The sequence below is a fragment of the Eretmochelys imbricata genome, chromosome 2, assembly GCF_965152235.1.
Source record: "Eretmochelys imbricata isolate rEreImb1 chromosome 2, rEreImb1.hap1, whole genome shotgun sequence".
Classification (NCBI taxonomy): Eukaryota; Metazoa; Chordata; order Testudines; family Cheloniidae; genus Eretmochelys; species Eretmochelys imbricata.
In genome coordinates this window covers 219355775-219383604 of record NC_135573.1, presented here as the reverse complement: position 1 = coordinate 219383604, position 27830 = coordinate 219355775, and the positions used below count along the sequence as shown (strand labels likewise).

Here is a 27830-nt window from a genome sequence, read left to right as displayed (position 1 = left end):
TGCTGGGGGCGGTAGAGGCAGTGCCGCACGGCCTAAGGGGGAAAGGTTTCTTCTCCTGGTACTTCCTCATCCCCAAGGCCAAAGGGGACCTTCATCCCATTTTAGACCTGCGTGGGCTCAACAAGTTCCTGGTCAAGGCCCAGTTCCGCATGATCTCTCTGGGCACCATCATCCCTTCCCTGGATCTGGGAAGCTGGTACGCTTCCCTCGACATGAAGGACATGTACTTTCATATCGCCATCCACCCAGCACATTGGCGGTTCCTGCACTTCACCGTGGGCCAAGGACATTACCAGTTTGTGGTTCTCCTGTTCAGTCTATCTGCGGCCCCACGAGTGTTCACGAAATGCATGGTGGTGGTGGCGACCTTCTTACAGAGGCAGAGAGTCCGGGTTTACCTGTATCTCGACGACTGGCTCCTGACGGGTCGATCCAAAGCAGAAGTGTGGGGCCATGTGGAGGTGACCCTGAGATTGTTCCGCGATCTGGGACTCCTGATCAACGTCCCCAAGTCCACTCTCAAGCCCATGCAGAATGTGGAATTCATAGGGGCAGTCCTGGACGCAGATCAGGCCAGGGCAAGCCTTTCAGTATCTCAATTCTGGGCTATCCAGCAAGCGGTGGCCTCCCTGCGGCTGCTGGGCCACATAGCAGCATGCACGCGTGTGGTCAGGCATGCCAGACTGAGACTCAGGGCTCTGCAGGCGTGGTTCGCTCAGGTGTATCGCCCAGGCAGGGACCCCCTGGACTTGGTAGTGACAGCCCCAAGGAGCATGCTGGACTCCCTGCTGTGGACGCTCAGAGTGGACATCGTGCTTTCGCTCTTCTGCAGGTGGGGGTTTCCCCGGGTAGACCTGTTTGCCACCAGGGCCAACGCCTAGTGCCTGCGGTTCTGCTCGTTACAGGGCCACAGCCCAGGCTCAGTCGCAGATGCGTTTGTGATCCCGTGGGGAGGGGGCTTGATGTATGCTTTTCCCCCGCTCCCCATGGTACACAAGGTCCTGCTCAAGGTACGCAGGGACAGGGTGGCAGTGGTCCTCATCGCCCTGGCATGGCCCCGCCATCACTGGTACACAACGCTCCTAGAGCTGTTGGTGGAGGCCCTGGTAGTCCTGCCTCTACATCAGGACCTCATCACGCAGGACGGCGGGCAGCTTCTCCACCCCGACCTGCAATCACTACACTTGATGGCGTGGAAGTTCTGTGGCTAAACGCCTTGGAGAGCCAGTGCTCCCTTCCTGTGCAGCAGATTCTGCTTGGCAGTAGGAAGCCCTCTACCAGGGCTACTTATATGGCCAAGTGGAAAAGGTTCTCGTGTTGGTGTGAGCTCCAATGGGTGCGACCGTGCCAGGCCCCGGTGCAAGCCATACTCGAGTACCCCCTGCACCTCAAGCAGCAGGGGCTGGCCCTGTCCTCACTCAGAGTGCACCTGGCAGCCATCTCTGCCTTCCATCCGAGGTTTTTGGGGGGCTCGTTGTTTTGTCACCCAGTGGTGGGACGGTTCCTTAAAGGATTGGAGAGGATGTTTCTGTACTCACGCCCCCCAGTCCCTCCTTGGAACCTTAACTTTGTCCTCTCTAAGCTCATGGGGTCCCCGTTCGAGTCCCTCACTACCTTCTGCCTTCTCCACCTTTCCTGGAAGGTGGCATTTCTGGTGGCCATTACCTCGGCCAGAAGGGTGTCTGAGCTGAGGGCTCTCATCTCTGAGCCACTGTACACAGTGTTTCACAAGGATAAGGTGCAGCTCTGACCACACCCCAGGTTCCTCCCTAAGGTGGTCTCGCAATTCCATTTGGGCTAGGACATTTGTCTGCTGGTGTTTTTTCCAAACATGTCCCCATATGAACCCAAGTCACCGCAGCCTACACACCCTGGATGTCTGTCGAGCGCTGGCGTTCTATTTGGAGCGCACCAAGCCCTTTCGTAAATCCGCGCAGCTGTTCGTGGCCATAGCCGAGAGGATGAAAGGCCTCCCGGTGTCGGCGCAGCGGATCTCATCTTGGATAACAAGCTGCATCCGAGCGTGCTATGAGCTCGCAGGTGTTCCGGCCCCAGCAGTCACAGCCCACTCGACCAGGGCACAAGCGACTTCCACGGCACAGGTCCCTGGCACAGGTCCCAATCCAGGAGATCTGCAGAGCAGCCACCTGGTCCTAGGTGCACACCTTCATGACCCACTATGCAGTCAACCAGCAGGCCAGAGGGGACGCAGCGGTTGGCAGAGCGGTCCTCCAATCAGTTGTTCCAGGACTCCTAACCCTCCTCCAGAGGTAAGCTTGTGATTCACCTAATGTGGAATGGATGTGAACAAACACTCGAAGAAAAAACGGTTACTTACCTTCTCGTAACTGTTGTTCTTCAAGATGTGTTGTTCACGTCCATTCCACCACCCACCCTCCTACCCCTCTGTCGGAGTCACCGGCAAGAAGGAACCGGAGGGGGTTGGGTGGCAGGGGTATATCTGCACGGCGCAGTGGCACCACTCAGGGGCCCCGCCAGCCCAGCGGGAGCCAGTAAGGGAAAAAGTTTCCAACTCTCGTGCACGCAACGTGTGCACACGTAATGTGGAATGGACGTGAACAACACATCTCGAAGAACAACAGTTATGAGAAAGTAAGTAACCGTTTTTTAACTCAAGAAAATGTCAGTTTGAGAACAGTTTCCCTTACAGCATTAACAAATTTAGGCTTCTGTCTAAACATTGATTTTTAGTGAGATAACTAACATGTTTACAGTTGGCACCTTAGAGACTAACCAATTTATTTGAGCATAAGCTTTCGTGAGCTACAGCTCACTTCATCGGATGCATACTGTGGAAAGTATAGAAGATCTTTTTATACACACAAAGCATGAAAAAATAGGTGTTTACCACTACAAAAGGTTTTCTCTCCCTCCACCCCACTCTCTTGCTGGTAATAGCTTATCTAATGTGATCACTCTCCTTACAATGTGTATGATCAAATTGTGCCATTTCCAGCACAAATCCAGGGATTAACAAGAACGTCTGAGGAGGTATGGGGGGGTAGGAAAAAACAAGGGGAAATAGGTTACCTTGCATAATGGCTTAGCCACTCCCAGTCTCTATTCAAGCCTAAGTTAATTGTATCCAATTTGCAAATGAATTCCAATTCAACCGTCTCTCGCTGGAGTCTGGTTTTGAAGTTTTTTTTGTGGTAATATCGCAACTTTCATGTCTGTAATCGCGTGACCAGAGAGATTGAAGTGTTCTCCGACTGGTTTATGAATGTTATAATTCTTGACATCTGATTTGTGTCCATTTATTCTTTTACGTAGAGACTGTCCAGTCTGACCAACGTACATGGCAGGGGGGCATTGCTGGCACATGATGGCGTATATCACATTGGTGGATGTGCAGGTGAACGAGCCTCTGATAGTGTGGCTGATGTTATTAGGCCCTGTGATGGTGTCCCCTGAATAGATATGTGGGCACAGTATGCATCCGATGAAGTGAGCTGTAGCTCACGAAAGCTTATGCTCAAATAAATTGGTTAGTCTCTAAGGTCACAAGTACCCCTTTTCTTTTTGCGAATACAGACTAACACGGCTGTTACTCTGAAACGTGTTTACAGTTAAGCACGTGCATAAATGTTTGTAGAATTACTAAAAATGTCTAAATTGCTCTGATGTGTATGTGTTTGGAAGAATCATCAACTAGCCTAAGAGCTTTAGCACGAGGTCTGTGTCACAAGAGACCTGTTTAAGAGCAACTTTGGGTGTCACTCCTGGGATGAAGTTTTAGCATTTTCACAAATCTGATATGTGGATTTTGGGCAATACTGTTTGCCAGTTGAATAGCTCAATGGCTTCTGGGTTACTAATTGAAGTCTAAGTGGGCTAAAGAGACAGACTACATTGTTGGTGGGAGGACAGCATGTGTCTGTGAAAGGGTCAAGCAATGGATTCCACTGAGATAATTTGTATTCAAATTTCTGAATTTCTGAATGTCTTAGTTACAAAAAGAAAATGAGTTTTTACTTAAGATTTTGGAATTAATTCACTAGTGTGCTAAATACAGCACGATGCTGAGTGGTGCAGTTAAGGTTTTACACTCTTTCCTATGTATATTCTCTGCTGATTTTTTTAATACACCTTTTAGTATTATATAATCTGGATAGAATAAAATTCTTTTTATGGGGAATACGGACTGTTCTTGGTCCTGAAGAATGTTACCTGTCTGTCTTTAATTCAGAAAGAAGGGGAATTAATTGTAGAATTCTAGATGTTTATCATCTAGAAAAGATCAGACTCACATAAGTCTTGATACAGTGTGGGAGTTGGCCTGACTCCCAAATTAGCAGAGACCAGGAGGGCAAAAATAGATAACCCTTTTCAGTTTATCTACAAGTTCTGTGTTGCTTTGTCCAGGTCAAATCACTAAATAGACTGCCACCATCAAAAACATTCACAGTTTAAGAAAATTAGTCAACTCAAAACACATACACTAAAAAGCAAAGAAATTGATTCAGTTTTTAGTTAGGAATGCACAAATCTAAACTTGACAACAAGTGAAATGAATATAAACATTCTAAAGGAAAATCTTTTATTTGTGTGGAAGTATAATACAATGGGTGGGATTTTTTAAAAATATTTTTAAGAATGTGGACTTTTAAGATTTTTGTTTTAAAGTTATATTTCTTGGATATCTTCTGGTTAGAAAATGAAGACTAGAACTGAAGTATTTTGTTTCAAATTTGAATTGCTTTTCACATGGCAGGTCTTCTATTCTTTGAGGAAGTTGACAGTTACTTAGTTTTGCTACTGAGTTTCAAAAGTAGCAGTGGCATTTGCTCTGTACGTGGATCTTAGGACTGGCTGTAATACTAGGTTTTTATTGATTGTCAGCCTTATTGTATGTGAACGTTGCATCAGTGACAAACATGCTAGTTTGTAAAGTTATAAAGTCAGTAATATTTTTATTGTACCAGGCATGCAGATATGACAAAATAGCTTAATTATCATTCTGAAAATACTAAGACAAAGGTTTTATATTTAATCAATATGAAAATTAAGCTTCCTCTCTTTGCCACACTCTACTTTTGACATTCTTACATGAGGACATGTAAACAAGAAAAACAACTGTAGCATGTGTTGGGAAACCTAAGCAGTTAGCGCTGATTTAGAAGTGATACTGTAGCCAGAAATAGGCCTTTGACCCTCAGTTCAGTATAGTAGTGTGGGAATAGGACTGCTTCAGGAAGAAAGGGATATCTGTTCTGGATAGAAGCATCAGACTAAATTGATTAAAATTAGCTGCTTCTTTCCCTTCCCCCCCACCAAAAAAAGTTAAATCAGAGCACAACCAAGGCTATGGGGGTTTTTTTAAGTAAATTTATAGCCAGTTTCTGTAGACATCATTTAGTAACTGTGGCATTGCTAATTAACAGCATTAATTGTTGACTCTAGAAAAAATGGATGCAGTGACTTTCACAATTTCAGATTCAAGGGTTCTTACGTGATATTAAAATTCAACTGTCTGATGAACAACGTATGTCCTTCTTTGCAGTCAGACATTTTAAGATTTGAAAAGCTTGCTACTACATGCAAACAAAATGTAGGTATTTTAAATCCCAGATGATGTATTCTGTTTCTTCCCTGATTTGGGCCTCATTTTCCCTTCCAGTTAAAAAACTTAATTATATTTTTCAATAATAAATCAAAACAGCATTAAACTGCTCATGAATGTTTTTCTGAGTCGAAAATGAAAGTTAATAGTTAATTGAGCCACATGAGCAGTAAGACAACCCGCTGTCCAGACACAGCACGGATTTACATTTCTAAAGCATCTTTTCTTTCTTGTGTAAAGCTGTACTTTGGCCACAGGCCCTCATTTGCTGCTCTTTGAACCAGATCAGCTGTTTAGATTACATTTCTATAAGTATCTACTTAATCTAATGAATTTTTCAATAGAAAATGAAAGTTAACTCTGGTGAGGGGAACCATAACAGTTTCTGCAATGGGAAGGTGATTCTGAACAACATTGGTGAGAGCATGTGAGGAGAAAATTTCATTGCATTAAGGCTACCAACTCTACAACGTTTGCATTATTGGGATGCAGTTCTGTGACACTGATGTGACTCTAGTGCACCTAGAATTAACTTTTGAGACCCTGTCTTCTGGAGGAATATTTGAGCTCTCTAAACCTATCCTGTTAAAATTGTAATGTAGAATGTGGTTTCTCATTGGGGAGTCAACCAGTCGAAGAGTTGGTTAAAGTTTTTTTTGTATGTAGATTACCTCCATAATGGTCCCTTGCCTAGCAATCTAGCATAGTAACTCTTAAATTGCTAAATACTTGATATGCTGCAGTTCCTCTAGGATTTATTTTAGCAACATTTGTGTTAGAATCATAGAATATCAAGGTTGGAAGGGAAGGGACCTCAAGAGGTCATCTAGTCCAACCCCCTGCTCAAAGCAGGACCAATCCCCAATTTTTGCCCCAGATCCCTAAATGGCCCCCTCAAGGATTGAACTCACAACCCTGGGTTTAGCAGGCCAATGCTCAACCACTGAGCTATTCCCCACCCCCCTTGAGAAGAGTTTCGGAGAAGAGTAATACTGAGGTAATTCTAGTCTCATGGAGAGAGGAGAAGAAAAGGTAATGATGAGTACGCAGAAAGTAGGACAGGATAATTTTATACCTGGGGCAGGAGAGGTAAATTAGACAAAAACAATCCTAATGTATAAACAGCCTGCTTTAAAATATATTTTATATCGGGGAAAATACCTTTCAAATGTATTACCTTTTCTTGAATGATTTAGTGATAAGTATTCGCTTTTAAGTACTACTTGTAGGCCGCAGAATGGTGCTGTAAACTGGGTGCCCCAAGCAACATGCTGATAGAGGTGCCATCTTTTCAGTGAAACATAAAAATGAACTCCTGTGCATTTACTAAAAGTCCCATTGCATTTTCACAAAGACAATGTCCTGGCTAAATTCCAGTTTGAGTAACTATATTCTGTCCACCTGGATTCTATATTCTGCACCCAAGGTTTCCATTTTCTATAGTATTCTGATAAACCTCCTGGGCTAAATCTTTTTAGTGTTCTGTACATTATTACTTAGTTTGTATATTCCGTCCCAATATTAGCTGCACTTCAGTGATGGCTGTTCAAAGGACTCCTTTACATATGGAGCTGTATCCTTCAATCCTGTCTTGGCCAAAACTCCCATTTAATTCTTTTAGTGGGAGTTTTGGCTAAATAAGGACTGCAGGATCTGGCTCATGGTTTGTAAAGTTTTTATAAAGTGCATGGAGAGACTAGAAGCAGAAAGGCACTTTTCTGTATAAATAGAGAATGCCATTTGTTTTTTAATTGGAAAGGCTTTTTTAATCTATCAAAACAAAGAGGAATCCTGAGGGTCATTTGCAGAGTTTCTCTTTTCCCTTTTTTTAATTTTTTTTGTTTTTCATTTGTTGTCCATCTGCCACTCAAAATTTGCAGGTTATCTCTTACATCTGTCCCTTTTGTGTAAGTACTGTCACAGGACAGTATTGCGGTTGCTGAAACATATCTAGAGATTAAAAAACATTTCGTTACATGTGTGATCTGTGTGTGGTTATTAGTGAAAATAATCATATTGTTTAATAGTATACAATTTAACTAAATTTGGCAAACATTTTCTAAAGCATAAAACAGCATTCAAAATATCCAAATTTTAAGTTTACAGTTGTATAACTTGGAACTCCTGCCAGACAAAATTGTTTGCCAAGGCAATCTTCATTGTAGTAATACTGAAAAAACTGGACTTAAATGTTACATCTTACTGTTTCCTATTAATCTTCTATCACTGCCGCCTTAACGAAATGTGATTCATTCATTTACTAAAATTGTAAGCTTTTAACTGCCAACACTGCAGGTTCAGCCCAATACATCAAAAAATTAAGCAGTGTTCACCATTCTTCATGTAACTTCATCAGCAGTAAGTCTTCTAGTTTTGGAATTGTAACTGACAGTGTTGTTGATACTGTTCCAAGGAGAGCAGAATGGAGCTTGCTCTTTTGTGACATAGTTGGCTTTGCAGCACTGACAATATTAAAAACTAGTGTCAATAAACTAAGCGTATGTGACTCAAAACATAGGAAAGAAACAAAAATACATCTAAACCATATTTTGCAGCAGCAAAATCAGTGTTGACAACTAACAGTCATGTGAAAAATGGAGGGGAAATATGATTGAAACTTTATCAACCACCATGCAAGCTATTTAGTGGTGGTTAAACATTTTAGAAATTTCAAAAAGTTATCAGTGTTACACATGCTTGATGATACAAAGGCAGAGCAGCCATTCAGAGTAGCTAAGAAGTGACATTAGGAATCTGGAACCTTGAGCTGGTTAAGATCCGATACAGAGGTACAGTATGCTTGTTTTGTTGATGTATGCTTGTAGAGTACACCCCATTAGCTGGTGAATGGAGATAAAATAATGACTTCTTTGAAGGAAAGCATGCATCCCTGCCTCCCAAAGGGATGGAGTTTGGGAAGAAATATTTGCAGGATTATTAAAATACACATTACTTATTTTTTTAATATTAGAATTACAGTTGATGTTTCTGAACTTACTACTACTTCAGTAAAAACTTTACCATATGAGATTCTGGAACTACTGAAGACCAGTTTAAGAAACTGTAAAGACTGTCCTTCCTGCTTTAAATAATGGTATAATTACAGGCTTGTGATTTTTGTTTCCACAGCCCTGAAAAGAAACCTTTTAAGGTTTTATGAAATGAAGCACAAAGCATATACTGTGTGATTCACTTCATAAGCAAATGTATTCTTCAGACGTCAAAATCACATATTCTGTCCAAAATGAAAGGCTTGCTATTCTGTAAGTAACACACATACACCCCCCCATTCCCCCCCCACACACACCCATTAGCTTGTGAATCATCCCTCTACTTTGTATCTGCCCTTAAATTGGTAAAAGTATATTAATATCTACTTACTTACTTACTTTGTCCTATAACAGTTTCAAGCAAACAAATCCAAACATGCTAAAAACTTGATCAGTGGATGAGCTGGCTAAACAGGATTGTAGATCTTCTTAAAATTGACAAAATTCTGAATTCAGCTGTTATCTCTGTTAGGGTTATGTCTACAGTTTTCCATTGATTGGTGTGCAGTAAACAGTAATAGTCTCATTTCCAAACAGATTTTAGGTGGAAACCTGGATCTTCAATTTTAAATGCTAGAGAAATGAACACGGGATTATATTCGATCACCCACATTTCAGTCTACTCTTCCTGTTCTGAGTTCAACATATGACCTTTATATATGGGGTCAGCCATGTTAGCAAAGTATTGGATAGATTCTAAAAGGATCTTGACGCTGTCAACTTGACAAATCATACTGCTGTTTGGAAGCTTGTTACTTGTCTTGTTACAGGTAACACCTAATATCCTGTAACTAAGAGGTCCATTCTGACTGATGAGGGAGAAACAGTGAAACAGGCTGTGCAGAAGTACTGTTAAGAAAGTAAACAAACTGGAGGGGAAAAAAAGTCCTCAAATCAGTTGCAGTACTGTTCAAAGGAAGTGTGGCTAAGTTGGTAGTGTCCCTTAAAAATGAAATAGTGATTTATCAAAACACCTAACATTTAAATTCGGTATCTTATATTTATGAGCAATGATTATATCGGAACTTTTGCAGACTCTTTTGTGGGTTCTCAAAGTGGACTTAAAATGGATTCACTGAGTCTCTGCATGGGATATGGGGAGTCTGTGCTAGTGGATCACAGTGCAAGATTGTGGCCTCAGTTAGTAGATTTTTCCTTGGTGTTTCTGCTGGCCTTTCATACAATAGGGGAAAATAAAACATTCAAAAATAGGAAAATGTGTATGTGAACCCACAGAAATTGTCTGGGGAGCTCAGGTACAGAAATGGAAATTACTCTTAGGATGGGATTCGCAAGGAGGATTTCGGTGCCCTTTAGCCTATCGAAATTCAAAACCTTGAGGTAGGTGCCCAGGCTGTCTGTACAATGTGTGAGGAGAAAAAGATGCCATAAAAGGGGAATTACAAAGGCCAGTGTGCTGAGTGGGGAGCTGCCTAAACAAGCCAGTGGGAACTGCTGAAGAGAAGGGTCTGGCGTACGCTCTTCCCCTCCCAGGGGGTTAGGTGCCTATCTCTGGGCCAGAGGAAAGCATCTTTTTCCACTTGGGATTCACAGCCATGAACCCTCTCCTGGAGTTCAGTGCCAAAGCCAGGTTAATGTTTTGTCTTCAAAATTGGTTGTGGTGGGGCCCGGGCCCCCTTATAGCCTTTAGTCCAGTGGTTAGGCCACTCAGCCAAGACATCAGAGACTTACATTCTTCCTTATCTGTAGCAGGGACTTGATCTTGAATCTCTCACCTCCCAGGGGAGTCTCCTAATCACTTTTGAATCCCATCCTTAACTGAATCCCAACCTGCTTTGAAACTGATTAAATTTCAAGTTGACATTGTCTCTTTAACCACAAGGTTCCATTTTCAGGATGAACCGGGATAGGGAATGTTAGCTCTGCCTCCCACTCTACCAGTATCACAAAGACTACTTAACAGCAGGGTGGATGTCACCCCAAGAAATTCCTCAAATTCCAGTGGGAAATATATTCACATATTCATATTTAAAACATTTTAATTTCTCAGTGACATAAAAACTTCTTACGCTAAATCAGTGGTTCTCAAACTTTTGTACTGGTGACCCCTTTCACATAGCAAGCCTCTGAGTGCGACCCCCCCCTTATGAGTTAAAAACACTTTTTAATATATTTAACACCATTCTAAATGCTCGAGGCAAAGCAGGGTTTGGGGTGGAGGCTAACAGCTCGTGACTTCACACACACACCCCCCCCGAGGGGTCCCGACCCCCAGTTTGAGAACCCCTGCACTAAATGTTGTTAGCCAAGATGAGAAAAATAGGTAATTTTCTTTTTAATCGGACAACATGAACCCTTTGAGTTCCCTCCGAATATTAAACATCATCCTGTTGCACCTATCAGACTATTTCAATATGAGTCTTTACTTTCTGACAGATCAGAGAGACAGAAAAACCTGCTCAGTATCTCAGGTATATCAGCTCTATATGGTTCTACTGTTCACTTTTATAACAGGAACAGTAAAACTGTGAAGAAAATAAGAGGTTCAGAAAACACCCATATCAGACAGTTGGTGCTTAGAAGGAAGAATACAAAGAATGTTAAAAGTTTTACTTCATTATAGGTCCTTAATCTGGCTGCATAATTTAGCTTTTATGCAGGCGAGGTTGGAGGGAGGAATCAGTATTACAAACCTGTTTCATTTTCTTTAACTCCTGTGCTACTCAGGAGGCTATTGAGGGCAACGTTTCTGCTAAGGACTATAGGTTTTTAATAACGTATATGCTGTATATATTCATTTTCAATTACCATGTTTATGCAATGAGAAGGCATACAGAACTCCACATTATCATAACCACTGTAATTCTTCGGCATGTGCTATACATATTATCCTGTTCATTTACATTTTTCGAAATACATAATAAAGAACTTATTTGTTTCCAGGATTACAGGTCTGCTTTATTCAATCTGCAGTGTTCTGGATAAAAATATCCTCCTATTATGTGCTGTTGTATGGTAGATTACTGCTGCACTGAATCTTTTATTCAGAAGAAATATGCGATACAAGGGTGTTAGAAATAGTCTGCAATAAAGGAAACATTGTGGTAGAGGCGAACTGGCATTAGAGGCTAAATTGTGAAAAAGACAGCTTGTTTGGAAATCAAATTTAATGAAAGCACTCTCAATCACTAGTAATATAACTGCTTTAAATTTTCAGACAGTGGGAGTAGCTCACCGTTGCCCAAGTATGCCTCATCTCCCAAACCAAACAACAGCTACATGTTCAAACGAGAGCCCCCAGAGGGATGTGAGCGAGTGAAGGTCTTTGAGGAAATGTCGTAAGTAATGCCTTTTATATCAGCTGGTATCTGCAAAGCAGTAAACCTTTTTACTGAACCTATTCAATTGCAGATGAATAAACTACTCCAGCTGATGAGTTTTGCAGGAGCAAACTGTTCTTAGAGGGTTTGAACAGGCAAAAAGTTCAAGTGTTCATGTTGGCTTGAAGGTGAATGGAGTATTTTATGCTTGAACTTTTTAATGTGTTTATAAAATGCAAACAAGAAAAGCGAAGCAAAGAAAACATGAAATACTTATTGTTTTAAAATTATGTCCAGCATTTATAAATCCCTTTTCTTTATAACGCTGTCAGTTTGGGTTCATTTTATAAAATGTTCATGGCTTAAAAGAAAACGCTGGGAGCAGGCAGTTTTTGTCAGTCCATATTGAGCTATATTTTGACATATGTAAAACATACACATATATACACACAATGAAAGGGAATGTGTATAAAGTAAATACAGACGTAGCAAAGTTACGATAGAGGGTTTGCCTAGTAATTTTGAGGTACCTCTGTGTGCTATTGTGCAAGAGACCAGAATTTAAACTCTTGGCCTTCATCTTTTTTTCCGTAGACCAGCACTACTGTGGCTATGCTGTTGGTTGCATACATAGCTCCTGTGGATGGAAGGAGCCAGGAGGGCATGTTCTGCTCTAGTAGCATTCCCTGCTGGCTAAGGAGCTGTGGTGTTGGATTCTGGAGGAAGGCTCCAAACCAATATATGAAGATGAGGAAAGGAGAATTTTAACTTACGGAGTTTCTCCAAAAAGGGATTTAATACTCCTAAATATATGCTGCTGTTTCAATAGTTTTGTCAAACTAAAATGTCTAAGTTCATCATTATAAACTATCATATTTTTCCATGTGCATACATACTGTAGATTTTATTGCTGAAAACTGCATGTTGTCCAATGGTATCCAGTCACTTTTGTTATAAATACTATTTTAATGCTGTGGATCAAACAGTCAACTGACTATCAATATGGAAGATGTTTGCCCCTTTATGTCCAATTAACTCCATTCCTTGTCATTCACGTATTAGCAATTTGTAGAACTACAAAATCTATTCACATAGTAAACTTTTTCAGTTTGTCAGGTGTATAATAATTTGTCTCGTTGTAGGTCTCGTCAGCCTGTCTCAGCCCCGCTCTTTTCATGCCCTGACAAAAACAAAGTTAATTTCATCCCAACCGGATCAGCTTTCTGTCCTGTAAAACTTCTGGGTCCCCTACTACCTGCTTCTGACCTGACTCTCAAGAACTCTCCAAACTCTGGTCAAAGCACAGCTTTGAGCACTCTGACTGTTGAGCAACTTTCATCTCGGGTCTCCTTCTCATCTCTGTCAGATGACACCAGCACAATGGACTCTACAGAGGTCTCAGAACAACAGCCATCCCAACAGCAACAGCCGCTTTTGCAGGAACTTCAGATTGAAGAACTCTCCTCTCCTCAGAGCTATGTGATAATCTAGACCAAGGTGGAGCAGGCCTCTGACCTGAAACAAGGACTGGGGAGTCTATACTAATACATCTGCATGGAGTGGCAACCTTTTCAGAACAAAACAAAATACTTATCAGCATCTTAAAAATATCTCAACACTGTTCTTGGCAGGGACAGAACTCATATTCAGCATTTTTTTGTGAAAAAGCAGTAATGCTTGCAAAAAACGTGTATCATTAAGCATTTAAGTGGAGACTATGCATTTCATAGTATGACCAGATTAGTACTGTGTCCTGTGTTCTGTTTCAAATTCTACAGTATAAATAAGCTCTGTATCAAAAAAGTTGCCTGTCTGAATAGAAAATGTCTTGCTGTGTTGTGTCCTATGGAAAATACTGTACTTCAGGATTATGTTTACAATTGATCCAGGTGTTTATGTTTCTAACTTCTGTAATACATACAATGCAAAAAAAAAAAAATGGCCACAACAGTTGCACAGTGCCCGCCCTATGGCCTAGCTTCAGGTACTTCTCTCGAAGTCTAAACTCAGGTAACTTGGAATGTATATCATATTGGGATATAAATATTTTACAGCTAAAAAGCTAAAGAGGGAACATCACTCTTTTGCCTTTCCTTATTTTATGCATTAATATTTCCTCATTACATTCCACTTTCTTGGAATAAGTGCATTCAAATCCAGGAGAATGATGACCCTGGACATGGGTGAACATGAGGAGAACCAGCAAACCGGTGATGTACAACATCACTTTGTCATGTGGTTACAAGTAAAACAACTGTTGCATTTACTGTCATTTCAGTATATGTAAAATGTGGCATTTAAAGGTTTCAGGTGTTGCTCAGTTAATGACTGTTATGCTGTTGCAAATAAAGTGTTCAGTACTAGGCTGTACATAAGAAACATTCCACGTTTTGTGTGAAACAATTTTAAAAGACAAGAATGTTTTTGTTTAATTTCAGAAAATTCATTCAGATTTCACAAGGGTTGGTGGGGATTTCCTCTCATGTTTATGTTGGCAGTTAAGGATGTTAAGGCAGTTAAGCTACTGTTACCGTCTAAGAGTCGAATTAATGTTTAGTTTCTCTTTTGGAAATGTTCATTCATTTGCTGGTTGGAAATTAGGTTTCTCAGATTTTATCAAGCAACACGAGCAGCATTCTGTTTGCATAGTGAATAATTCTGCTTTTGGACTAAAATCCAAAAAGAGCAAGTGGATGTTTTAAAGGAGAGAAGCAATAGTTTGCCTAATCAGAGCTTCTCACAGTACCCTAATTTACTTAAATTACTACTGTATAAAGTTTTTGCAGTTAAAATGTGGGTAAGAAACCCTAGTAAAATAGTTTTGGGCTTGCAGGTGGGTCACCTTCTCAAAAACAGTACATAGCAAGAACTGTTTCCTAATATTCTTACTGTGCTGGAACTGCAAAAGCATTGCTTTCAAAGATAATTTCCTGTGATACAAAGAGGAGCCCAGAGGCAGAATAAACTTGATGTTCTTGCTCCATTGGTTTTAGCTCAGTGGAATTAGGTTTATGTTGTCTGCTCCGAAGAGAATGTGGTTTACCTTTTCCCAGGAATTGGAGAGTAGCCACCTGCAGCTACTGCAGCATTTAAATTCATGCCATTGCTTTTTTTTTTTTTTCTTTTGATGAGGAATTGTGGGGAAAGACTAAGATAGCACCACCAATAACTACTGACAAAATTGGAAAAAAATATCCTGCACTTGTGTATTCTTTTGAGAGAAAGAAGCCCAGTTCCCTTCTGAACGTTTTTTTTAGTGTTGTGTTACAAGGTGTAAACCTGCAGCCTGTAAAACAGTCAGTGTTCTGACTGTAGGATGGAGCTGCAAAGAGAGTGTAAGGGGGGAGGTCTGTTTATTTTTACCATTTTTGCATGAAGAACCTTTTTGAAACCCTCACACAGCAACAGCCATCTTGAACCTTACTAATCTCAGGCCTTGGTGAAAACACTATATATTTTGTAGATTGAAGTTAAAGGGAAAAAAATAACCTGTTCTGTGATGTAAGTGCAAATTTGTTCTAATGTTTTACATCTTAGATTAACATTGCAATATGGTGACCTTTCTATGCGCTGGTTGTGTCCAAATATGAATCTGTAGTTTCAGTTGTTGGTGTTAGGATTCCAGAAAGATTTTTTAAAAAGTGATTTTTAGATCCATGATGAACTCTGATGTACTATATTTACAGTGACATTACATGCTCATTTAATTTTCCATGAGAAACTAAATATTAATTGTGTTGCACATTTGTTCTTAGCGTATTTGAAGGTTTTGAGCCAAATGTGTTAAAGTTAATGCTTTGCCATGTAAATTTCCCAGCAGTTGTTGATCTCAAATGTATTCTACATCCAGCTGTAGAAATTTGTCAAATATTGTTTAAAGTTTTGTACATAGCTGTACTGTTATTTCTAGCCACTGTGCTGAACAGTATTCGAGTTATCACACAATATTGCTTTGCACAAGGAAATGTGTGGCTTTTGTTTTGTATTTTTTTTCAGTATAGAAGTTCCTGTGTCTTATTTAAATAAAGTTATTAGTAAAAAAATTTAAGGACACAATAGTAGTGGTTCATGTATTTGGCTTGGAAACGATATGTGAAACACTATAGAATTAAGTTATTTAGTATTATTCCAAGTATTTCTATAATAAAAATCATCCACACTGAGGGAGTAGCCTATCTCTACCACTGGTGTTTCAACCTGTTATGGTTCTAATTGACACGGAAGTAATCTCATACATATTGGTTTTGCTCCACATTTACAAAGCAACTAAAAATACTAGTTAATTTCTGCAAATTGTAGTGAAATATTTTTTTAAAAATCAGTTAAATAGTATTAGAAACACCCTGCTTATCCACTGCCAAGTTTACAAAATGCACAATGTTCAGACTTATCTATTCATATTTATGAAAGCTATTTAGATGTTTCATAGGACAAGAAGAGCCTTTAAAAAGGGATGTGCTATAAACTTACTGATATAAAGCCACCAGCAACTGGATAATCTTGGTTTCATGCCATTTTGTTGGCGTCATTTTTTTATTTGAAAAAGAACTCTTTCCATATACAACAACTTGAGTATATAAGCACAAATCCTCAAAAGTTCACTGTTTACTAAACTGCCATAGGAATAAGAAAATAGCAAATCATTTTGAGAAATTAACAACTGGAGAACTAAATGAATATTTAATTAAAAATACTTTCTCATTAAGTGGTAAATTAGATTTTTCAACTTGAAAAGTTTTAAAATCCTCAACCATGTGCTAAGTATGTTAATTGAAATTCATAATGGCTGAAGGTGTAGAAATACAAAAAAAATCCCATGCTACTATGGAACATCTATATCTGCAAGAGCTTCAATACTGCATTTGGATCAGACACATCTGTTTCTACAGCAGCTGCTTAAGAGCAGATCTGTACAGCCAAAAAGCTTCTGATGCAGAACTCTGGAACCCCCAAATGAGACTTTCCCTAAGTAATGTAGCTTCCTAACTCCTTTCTGTTTGCTGATAGTCCCTGTTGCAAATCAAGAAGAGTGCAGATTCAAACCTAGTTGTGCCCAGCAACCAGGCTCTTGGATATTGTAACCCAGTGGAGTCCCCAGCCCCCAGCTGGCTGCTTAGGCTGCTTACACAAAGTAGAGGGAGATTTAGCTACCTAAAAATGGCATCCATACAAGCGACCATACTGAGTGAGTTGCCACCTAAGATAGCCATGAGGAAATGCTGGGGAGAGGAGCCTAAGCCATTTTTTGCACAAAAAAACCCGTGTGTAGGTGGATAGGGAATGGGCCTTGCGAGGAGGAAGAGGATGACTTTGAGTAGTTCCAGTTGTGTATTCCACTCGGCTGTGTGTGCACCCAATGACCGAAACAGGAGAACTTTGTTTTAGCAGTACCTGTGGAAGCAGCACTTGTGCCATGTGGCTCTAGCTCCTCCCCTGGCTATTTAAAAGCAGCACTGCCTCGACCCACTTCAGTTCCTTCTTACTGTCCATGGCTAGTGTTCAAATGTTTTGTGTGGTAAAATAGCACAAGGTAAAGCATCGCAGTCTGACTCGGCTTTTGTTGTATATAGTTTAGATAGGTATCCTGGGTGATGACATCACCAGGGTTTAAACATTTTCCATCATATGGGGGGGCGGGGCGGGGGGGGGGGTGGCTGTTCCCCATAATCATCCCACATGTGCCTGGGAGAAGGGCACATAAACAAATAGCCTCCATCTGCAAATTGTTCAGCTTACATTTGAAACAGTACCTCTTTGAGCAGTCCATGAGGCCTACTTCGGCAGTGGGGACCTCCAGACATCATTAGGCCTCCCAGAGGGCATCTCAATAGCACAGACTGTTGTTCGGCCAGATTCAGATTCTTTCCCAAGGAAGAAAAGACTTTTCTCCTTCCTTTGGTCCTCCTGGAAAGAGATCTCATAAAACGGACTGACCCATTCCAGTGCTAGGAGAGATTCCACTTCACCTTCTAAGAGGAGTGCAGACCAGCACCATGATTCATCCAGTACACGAGAAAGAGCAGGGCAATCTACCTGCTGTCTGATACCACGAGGCAAGAGCAGGTGGACTCTATCATTGACTCCAATACTGCCTGTGGAGCATCTGTTGAGTCCACTATTGGCACCATCAGTATTGTCACAGACTGTTTCTAAGCTTGTGGTGTATCGGGCAGCTTTGGACTTGTCAGTTATGACTCTCCTTTGATTCAAAAGCATTCAGCTGTGGTGGCTTCATCGGTGCCCTGGGCACCATCTGGAATGGATACGGACCTGTTAGTGTCAGCACCTCTTCTAGTTTGGGGTACAGAATTGAGGTTGTCCGCCTTTTCAGTGCAAAGCAGGTTATCAGTTCAGGAAAGGACTTTGGTGCTGATGATGAGACTGATGCATATTGTTTCTATGGGAATGGTGCTGGCTTCTACTTCAGTGACCATGTCTGCTCCCGTACCAAGTGCAATTGCAAGCATCCTATCAATGCTTAAAGCACCAAATGCTTTAAGTTTGTCAGTTCTGATGTATCCACCGTGCTGGACTTTAGATGAGGCTGGATGTTGGTTGGCCTGCCACAGTGGCTCCTCTGTTGCCTGAGCACTACTTGGAAGGTTCTTCAGGATTGGGCTTGGAGATGTCTTCCTCCTCTCTTGGGCCTTCCTGATATCCTGTAGTAGTGATAGGGGTCCTTGGCCCAGTGCCTGCTGGCCACCAGTGCTGTACCCCTACCAGAGCAGCCTCATGGAATCCCTGGGTTGTTCCAGAGTCTGCAAGGTCTTGCTCCGCAACACAGTCTAGAGCAAGGTCACCTATTCCACACGCAGCCTCCATCACTGCAGCCATAGATGGTTCAGCTTGAGCCGTTGCTACAAGTGCCACAGTAGGTTCCATTGGCTTGGCTCGCTTCCTCTTATTCATCAACAGATGACTCTGTAGTGCCATGTTCTTTCTCCCCGTAGCAGAGGATTTTAAATCATATTAGTGCTTCCTGACATGCCTGGCTTCAGCCTTGGGTATTCAGGCTGAGTTTGTTCAGGAGAACAGCCACAAGTTGCTGGATATTCCCAAGTCCAAAGCTCTGGATAAAGTGGATCCTCCACATAAATGAAGCAATCTTGGAACCAGCAAAGACTTTATGGAACACCCTTGCATCCTTACCACTCACAGCAAAACACCCAGATAAGAGAGACTATATGCCTATGCTTGCTTCTACTTGCCTCCAACACCTCCTGTCATAAGGACAGCTAATGAGAGGTAAAGAAGGGGGTGATATAAATTGACACCAAAGGACAAATACTCTGAAAGATTGGACTTGTTTGGCAGGAAAATGTATTCTACCTCATCCTTACAACTGTGTTGCCATTTGGCAGATAGTTTGATAAAAGTATCACTTTCTAAAGTGGGAAGCAAAGGCAAAATTTACAGATAAATTGCCAGGCTCCTCCAGGGAGGAGTTTCTTTCATTGTGGAGGGCCACCTGAAACATCTCTAGAGTCAGCATTTAACATGGCTGATGCTTCCTCTAGAGCAGAGGGTCCCCAAACTATGGGGCATGCCCCTAGGAACGGTTGGGGGTGTGTGGTGGAGTCCAGGCCAGCCCCCACAGGAGGAGGAAGCACCGCCCTGCCCTGCTCCACTCCAAGCTCTGCTCTGCCACGGCTCCTGGCCCTACACCTAGCCTCGGGGCTCTGCTCCTAGCTGCAGCCCCCAGATCTCTGTCCATGCCCCTGCAGCCCAGCTCCTGGGGTGGGGGTGGGGGCACAAATAGGGGTAAGAAGGGGCACGACCCTGAAAAGTTTGGGGACCACTTCTCTAGAGTTATGGCCTCAGCTGTATCTCTGTGGAGGGCTTCCTAGTTGCAGAACTCTGCTATAACCCCTGAGGCGCAGCAGACAGTTGGGTGGCCAATTCTTGTTCTCAGAGAAAACTGATGAGATGCTGCATTTGTTTTAAGACTCTTGAGCTATGATGTTACATTCATTGGGAGTTTTTACCCTGGTAGTAAAAAGGCATCACTTGGTGTGGCAGCAGCAGTAGGATTGCCCTCAGGTTTTTTAGGTCAAATTATCCTACTAGCCAGCAGGACTCCTTCAGAAAGGGTCACAAATCAAATAGGTGGTTTTCTGGTTTCAATCTCAACCAATCAGCCCCTCCTCTATCAGTTTTGGGCAAGCAGCCAATTTGCCTCTCTCCCCAAGGTCAGCAATCTAGTCACTGAGCTTCAAGCCATCTTCTCTCTGTACACTGTGAAACAGTTTCAATGGGAGAAACTCAGCCCAGACTATGCTGTATCCCAGGGGTCAGGATACTCACCTCAAGGTGACCCTAAGTTCAAATTCCTGCTCTGCATCATGCAGATGGAGGAACTGAACTGGAGTCAACCACATGCGGTAAGAGTTCCAATTACTCTGCCTGTTTGCTGTGGGTTTAGGTGTGTGTAGTGTGAGGTCTATGACCTCAGACCTCAAAGAAATGAGTGGCAGGATAACACCTAGTTTGAAGAGCCTGCTGGGGCTTAGATGTGAAAGAGCTGCCAGGATACCTAGACTGAGACAGCGGGGCCCATACCACTGACAGGTATTTAGATGCCTTGGGGACTGGAGCAGTGGAAACTTAGGCATCAAGCAACTTTAGGTGCCTATGGGGTTAGGGAGCAGCTGAGCAAATGTTAAGGAGCTCAGTGCACATAAATGTTGAACTTAAGTGCCTAAGTCCTGTTGTAGGGCTAGTCCAGAATTCCTATGGGATATGAGGCTTTAAACCAAAATTTTCACAGATTGTCACTAATTGTTCCTCAGTTTCTAGGTGCCCAATGTGAGAGGCTGGGGACAGATTTGCAAGTGCTGTGTTCACAACTGCTACTGATTAAGTGCTTTGCTGATAACATGTTATAAAAATGCAAAGTACTCTGTAAATCTTGCCCTTTAGGTCTGATTTTTCAAAGGGACTGAGACACCAAACTGCCTCGTTAGGCGCAACTGACATTTACAAAAACCACTGCTCAGTTCTGTAGACGCTGTTGCCCTACACCTTGCTGCTGCCCAAGCTGTGGCAGGATTCTCAAAAGAGGCATACCTATCTCCCTAGCCATATCTGAGCTATTAGGCCTGCTTGGAACATGCATAAGGGTCAGGAGCAAGCAGTCTGGCCCCTGGAGGTCCAGTCCCTGCTCCAAATCAGGCAAAGCAGCCATTTGAACCGGGTCTCCCACCTGCCAGTTGAGTACGCTAACCATAGGGCTATCGTCTACAATGGGGGGGGCGGTAGTCCTTCTGTAGGCCATCACAATCAAGGATGGACCGGATTACCTAACTGCAGGAGAGGTTTCACAGCTGAGTGGCCTAAACAGATGGGAGAGCTGGGTTCAAGTTCCTATTTCAAATCAGTAGGGATGCAAACCTGAAATTCATGTAGCCTACTTTACTGACCCAACCATTACCCATACGTGTGCTCAGAATTCATCTTGAGGCTTGGGCCCCAGTGGAGAGGGGCTGGGGAAACACCAATTTGAGGGTTGGGGAGGTGTCTCTGGCTTGTACTTGGGCACTTAGGAGCTTATTAACTGAAGGGTGGCATCAGGACTTACTTAAGCTGGCTTTGCGTATTTCTACAGGCAGACAGACATCTAGGCATCTACAGGGTTAGATAGCAGCTGAGCAGTGGGTTTGAGAAGGTCAGTGGTCCCAAAATGTTAGACTGACTTAGGCATTCATGTACCTGTGTGGCTGTAGCCTTAAGAGTATAGCTGTGGGGGAGGGGGAAAATAAACACCTCAAAAACGTGACATGACGGTACTGTGAGCAGCATCCTCTCCTTGAGGCTGCAGCGAGCATGAACTAGTACTGCAGAGCTGTGACATGCCCCAGTCATGTTAAAGTAGTGGGTGGCCAACCTAGGGCTCTTCAGAGGTTAATATGCGGCTCCTTGTATAGGCACCAACTCTGGGGCTGGAGCTACAGACCCCCAACTTTCCAGTGTGCCAGGGGTTGCTCACTGCTCAATCCCCAGCTCTGCACCCACTTCCTCCCCCAAGCCTGCTGCACCCTAGCTTCCCCCCCCCCCCGAGCCACCTGCTCCTCCATTGGACGGTTTGGGGCGGTCACCCCAGGTCCTGTGCTTTGGGGGAGCCTGAGCTTCAGGGGGATGTGGGGGTCTGGGCAGTGCGGGGACCGGCAGCAACGCCACCAGCCCAGCTCTGCTCCACCATGCCTCATGGCATCGCTCGGGAGAGGCGAGGGCAGGGGCGGAATGATGGCAGGGCAGGGACGGAGCAGGGGCAGAGTGGGGGTTGGAGGAGGGGCAGAAAGAGGTGGGGGCAGGGGTGGCGCAGGGGCTTCGGGGAAGAGGTGGAGTGGGGGCAGGGCAGCGGTAGGAAGGGGCGGAGACGAAACAGCTGATCACGGTGGGTGGGAGAGAGGGGGAGGTGCTGCTTGGCGGGGCTGCCCGCAAGTGGGAGGCGCTGGGGGCGAGGGCGGTGATGGGAGGCTGCTGATGTATCCCTATGTCTCTTTGGCAATGTAAATTTTGGCTCCTTCTCAGACTCAGGTTGGCCACCCCTGTGTTAAAGGGTAGTAACTAACTTAGCTACTAATACTAATCCTTTAAGAGGTAACAATAAGCAATTTCATTGCCTTACATGGATTGATGAGCAAGCAGAGGACCATATTATGATGATCTGCACAATTGAGTCCAAGTGACAGCGCATTGTGAGGCCATAACTAAGAGCGAAGCACGACATTTTCTTCTTCTACTGAGGAAAGCTCCAGATTCATGGGCCCATTTGTATATTTGAACCCGGGGGGAGCTAAACCCAAGGAGTCCAACAGTATGTATGGTTCACTGAGCGTAGTTTGACTTCTGTTGACTGGTGCTTGCAATAGAAACACGACCCTTTTGTTTCCTAATTTGGTCCCGCTCCCTCACAGGGATACTTGGATGGTGGGAGGGGGCGGGGGCAAGGCTCAGATTTTTAACGGGAGTTAGGTGTTGTCAAAATAAATCCGGGCCCAAGTATTTTAACCAGGAGATAGTTAATATATGCTAAAAGAAAAGGAGTACTTGTGGCACCTTAGAAACTAACCAATTTATTTGAGCATGAGCTTTCGTGAGCTACAACTCACTTCATCGGATGCATACCGTGGAAACTGCAGCAGACTTTATATACACACAGAGAATATGAAACAATACCTCCTCCCACCCCACTGTCCTGCTGGTAATAGCTTATCTAAAGTGATCATCAAGTTGGGCCATTTCCAGCACAAATCCAGGTTTTCTCACCCTCCACCCCCCCACACACACACAAATTCACTCTCCTGCTGGTAATAGCCCATCCAAAGTGACAACTCTCTACACAATGTGCATGATAATCAAGTTGGGCCATTTCCTGCACAAATCCAGGTTCTCCCACCCTCTCACCCCCCTCCAAAAAACACACGCACAAACTCACTCTCCTGCTGGTAATAGCTCATCCAAAGTGACCACTCTCCCTACAATGTGCATGATAATCAAGGTGGGCCATTTCCAGCACAAATTCAGGTTTTCTCACCCCCCACCCCCACCCCCATAAACACACAAACTCACTCTCCTGCTGGTAATAGCTCATCCAAAGTGACCACTCTCCCTACAATGTGCATGATAATCAAGGTGGGCCATGTCCAGCACAAATCCAGGCTTTCTCACCGCCCCCCCCCCCTTTTTCCAGGGACACACAGACACAAGTACTCCTTTTCTTTTTGCAAATACAGACTAACATGGCTGTTACTCTGAAACCTGTTAATATATGCTGTATTCCCAAATAAATATCAGTGACACATGTAGAATGCCCCAGATTATCAGCAGTGTTCATGATAGAAAAGTTTGCTCAAGCTTTGTAGTCCAGGCTGCCCTATCTGATAGCTAGCTCTAATTTTCGTATATTTTGCTGGTGTATTGTTAAGCCACATCAGCATCATAGCAGTTCAGCAAAAGCAAATTGTCTTGGAAGTTGGTTGCTCAGATTCTGCCTCCATACATGGTCATTTATTAAAAAGCCATTTGCCAATCAATCAACTTCCCAAACATTGGGAAGTCAGCGTGGCCCATAGTCTACCTCTAGCAAGGCTGGTTTTCAGTGGAGGCTGAACCTCGCCTTCACTTGTACACACACAATTTGGGCCACGCACAGTAGGAGCTCTGCAAGCCGTTGAAAAAGTCTAATACCTGCATACCCAGACCATCGGATGTTTGGCCTGGAGGTGTAAATGCTGTTGGGCACCTAGGAAATCAATCTCCTAAACCTGAGTTCAGCACCTAGGCTCCTATACACATGGGGAGAGCCAGGAGCCAGAGCAGCCACAAAAGCTGGCGTCGTAGGCACTGCCCTGCCCAAACCAGCCAACTGGAGATGCCGATGAGAGGGGTGTATCCCAAGCCCACCCCTCCCCTCAAGATAGGCATCTAAAGCTGGGCTGCAGGGAGATGCCTCTCTCTGCTAGCCATCCATGCATGGGAACCCCCTCTCCCAGAATCAGCCTGCTTACGGCAGGTCTTGTGCAAATGAGTGAGGCAGGGACCTAACATCATATAAAACTGGAGGCCATGGTGGCAGCTTTATAACATTTAGCCTAATGCTTAGAAGACGATCCTGAGCGTGTGCTACCCAGCTTCAATTCCCCCCACTGCCTGGGGGCAGGATTTAAACAGGGGCACCCAGCGCTCAGGCCTGTCTGCTGATCACTGAGTTGCTAAATTGGAGCAGAGGTCAGAGAATGGTTGAAAATACCCCTGCCTTACACTGATCAACTCAAGCAGCTCAATTGGTTTTGCTTAACACAGTGGAGGTTAAGGGGGTAACTTGATCACAGTCTGTAAGAACCTACATGAGGAACTAATATTTAACAACAGCTCTTCAAGCTGGCAGAAAACGGCTGGGAACTGAAACTAGACAAATGCTGTGTAGAAATAAGGCATAAGTATAAGCATAATTAACCATTAGAACCGCAAACCAGTGATCCTGGTATATGCTCAATCAAGAATGGATGTTTTTCTGACAGCTATGTGCTGGGAATTGTTTTGGGAAATCAATGGCTTGTGTCACACAGGAGGTAAGTGTGATACAGACGCCCATTGGTGCCAACCAACAGAGGGTTCACTGTTCTTTACAAGTAACTACTGTCTCAGCCCTGACAAGCTCACTTCACCTACTACAAAACTTTCAAGGTATTTAGCTATAAAGGGTAGCATGGGAGGTCGCTGCTGAAAGCTGCTAATTTATCAATCCTCATCATTGTGAGAGGTGAGTATGAGGGCTAGGTAATGTAATTATACCAAAAATTATGCCCTTTGGGGATCGTGTCTCAGAGACAGCCCATTGAAGCAGGAACGAGTTGTCACCCCTGCCTAGCCTTTCATGTAATGTATTGCTCGACTGTTCACCTTTGCACCAAGCCAGAACACTCCATGGAAAATCATCAAAAACAAACTCTTAAATATTGAACCTGCTTGGAAGTGAAAAGGAACGATAGGCCAGCGAGGGGTGTGCCCTGTCTGTGACTAAAGACAGAAAAACCTGATTCAGTATGTTACAGGGTGGAGCAAGACACTCTGCATCCATTCACAGAGGTGGTACATTGAGGAGAGAGGGCTTCATGAAATATTGGGTCCCAACTCCTGGCTAGAAAACACCGCAAAAAGATTTTTACCCCCAAATCCACTCTTACTAACAAGCATTTTATAATTTTTTTTTTGTATGCAGCTCCTTTGTTTCCATCACACACACTTGTTTTTATTTTAATCTCTGATCTTTCTTAAACACATTTCCTTTTGTTTCATTATAATTGAACTCACAGGCTGTGTGGGATATTGGAGTGGTGAGCTCAGGTAAAACTGGTAAGTGGGGATTTTGGGAATGGAAGAGATGAGATTTCTGTGGGTATCCAGTGATGAGGGCTGGATATCACAGGGGAACACTTTGAAGGGATTTGGGGGCTGGGTGCATCTATTGTCAATCTGCAGGACAAAGGCAGGGCTGGTGTAGCCCAGAGGCTGACAGGTTTGTGGTGTTAGGGAGCTAACACAAGCAAGACTCCCTCATGCTGGAAGCAGGTGGCAATAAAGTGACTCTTAGTGTTGGGTGCCCCAAGAAGCACCATTGTCAACCTAGATAATCACAGTGGTCCCTTCTGGCCTTTGAATCATGGACAGTCAAATCCTCAGTCTGTCCGAAGCTGTTGCATTTTAGATAAAAGTCATTGAAGCATGAGGACTGCACCTTGGGCCCTCCACTTCCTAGCTCTTTGCTGTGACCACAAGGCTATGGAGTCACTCTCATTCTGTCTCTGCCCCAAAGCCTCCATTTATCCAGGGTGCAACAGCTTCAACAAGAGAGATTGAAGAAGTCCCCCCATCAGACTATCCCCTAGCCCAGGGATCATAGCACTCACCTGCAAGGTGTGGGAAGCCCCTGTTCAAATCTCCTCAGGCAGAGGAAGGAACTGAACCTGGGTCTTGCACATCTGAGTGCACAGGGCTAAGGTTCAAAGGTGGGCAGCACCTCTTCCTCCTGCCAGGTTTTGAATGGAAACCACTCTGGAAGGTGGTCTCTGAGTACATCTACCGGGTTGGGCCCCACACATGACTTTGGCAGACAAATGGCTGTTGTTCCCCACTTCATGGATTGCTATGGGGCCTAGGTAGGTGATAGGTGGCCAGATGCTTAGAGTGAGGCTGTAGTGCGCATGCTCAGAAGCAGAAACTAAGTGCCTAGGGAATTTTTATTGCAAAATGGAGATGCTGAGAGAGTTTAGGTGCCCACAGGGTTAGCTGGCAGCGGAGTGGGAGTTTGGTGGATGGCAGTAGAGCCTGAAAACAGGACTGGTCTGGAGGTCAGGTGCCCAAGCACCTTTATGGGTCTGGGCTCTCATGTATAATCTATTTAGACAATGGATTTTTGTGTGTGAAGGTTCTGGCACCTGAACCCAGTCTTACTGCACCACTTTGGGCATGCTCACATTCGCTTACTCACAAAAGGGTAGCCTGGCCTCTGAGAAGCCCCATGGTGCCATCGATACGTACACCTCTCTGTATATACAATGCTCCGTACAGCAGAAAACGGAATCGTATGAGCAGCATTACGCTAGTTCAGACCTAGGGTTTGATCATTTAAATTAATAAAAAATTACATGCCAATTTTCCTTCATGAGCTGTTCAATTCCCAAGATGCACAGTTCAAATCCCCCGAAGCAGCTGTTCTTAGACTTGTAGAAACCCAGGCTCACTGAAATCAATTACGTCAACTTTCAATAAACTTTCTGATAAAGACAGTTAATCAATTACCATTGTTTTCATTTTGCCACAGGGTCTGTGCAGCATTTTTTATTTTAAAAAGATGCACTAAAGTCAGAATATGCAACCAGAGCTGAACCACAGTAAATCACGATGAACACAAGGCTGCCTAAGACAATCAATCTGTAATTTTCACAGAATGATTAACTAGCCTATTGTCCCACTTTCAGCTCAGCCTGTACATGCAGGGCACAGTAAAATCCTGTGACAATGGCACTCTGGCTTTGAAGGACACTGAAACCTGACAAATGCTGTCGCCCTCACAATTATTACAGAAGTTCTCTTTGTAACACAATGTGAGGTTTTATCTACAGACTCCTGTTTTCAGGGTGATATTACTCCAGCTCAAGTAGCAGACTTGAATAAATGTTCACGATCAAGTCCCAGTGTAGAACTGATTATTAATTGCTTTTCTTCTTAAAAATAAGTTTTAAGTATCTCTAGCTCTTTTTTAACTTAAAAGTACAAAAAAATTGTATAGGGTACAGCCTGAGAATTCAAAGCTAACTTTACTTTTCAAAATGACATTTTACGATGGATTAATCCATACTGTGAATGAATGAGTTCCACCATTTTAGAAAAACCTGGGGAAAGCTACAGTTC

At 43.3% G+C, this 27830-nt stretch overlaps 1 protein-coding gene across 6 annotated transcripts in view; it reads left to right on the top strand.

Annotated features, from left to right (window-relative positions):
* The window catches only part of GLCCI1 (glucocorticoid induced 1), a 106595-nt gene extending 90634 nt beyond the window's left edge, over positions 1 to 15961 (top strand). For 3 of the 6 annotated variants that reach the window (XM_077808049.1, XM_077808050.1, XM_077808048.1), the window contains 2 exons: positions 11813 to 11933; positions 13058 to 15961. In XM_077808049.1, the coding sequence (XP_077664175.1) occupies positions 11813 to 11933; positions 13058 to 13406 (470 nt within the window). In that variant the 3' untranslated portion in view covers positions 13407 to 15961. Of the gene's footprint in view, positions 1 to 11812; positions 11934 to 12509 lie in introns of all 6 variants that reach the window. The other 3 variants (XM_077808053.1, XM_077808052.1, XM_077808051.1) reach the window with 2 other exon arrangements.
* The last annotated feature ends 11869 nt before the right edge of the window (positions 15962 to 27830 follow it).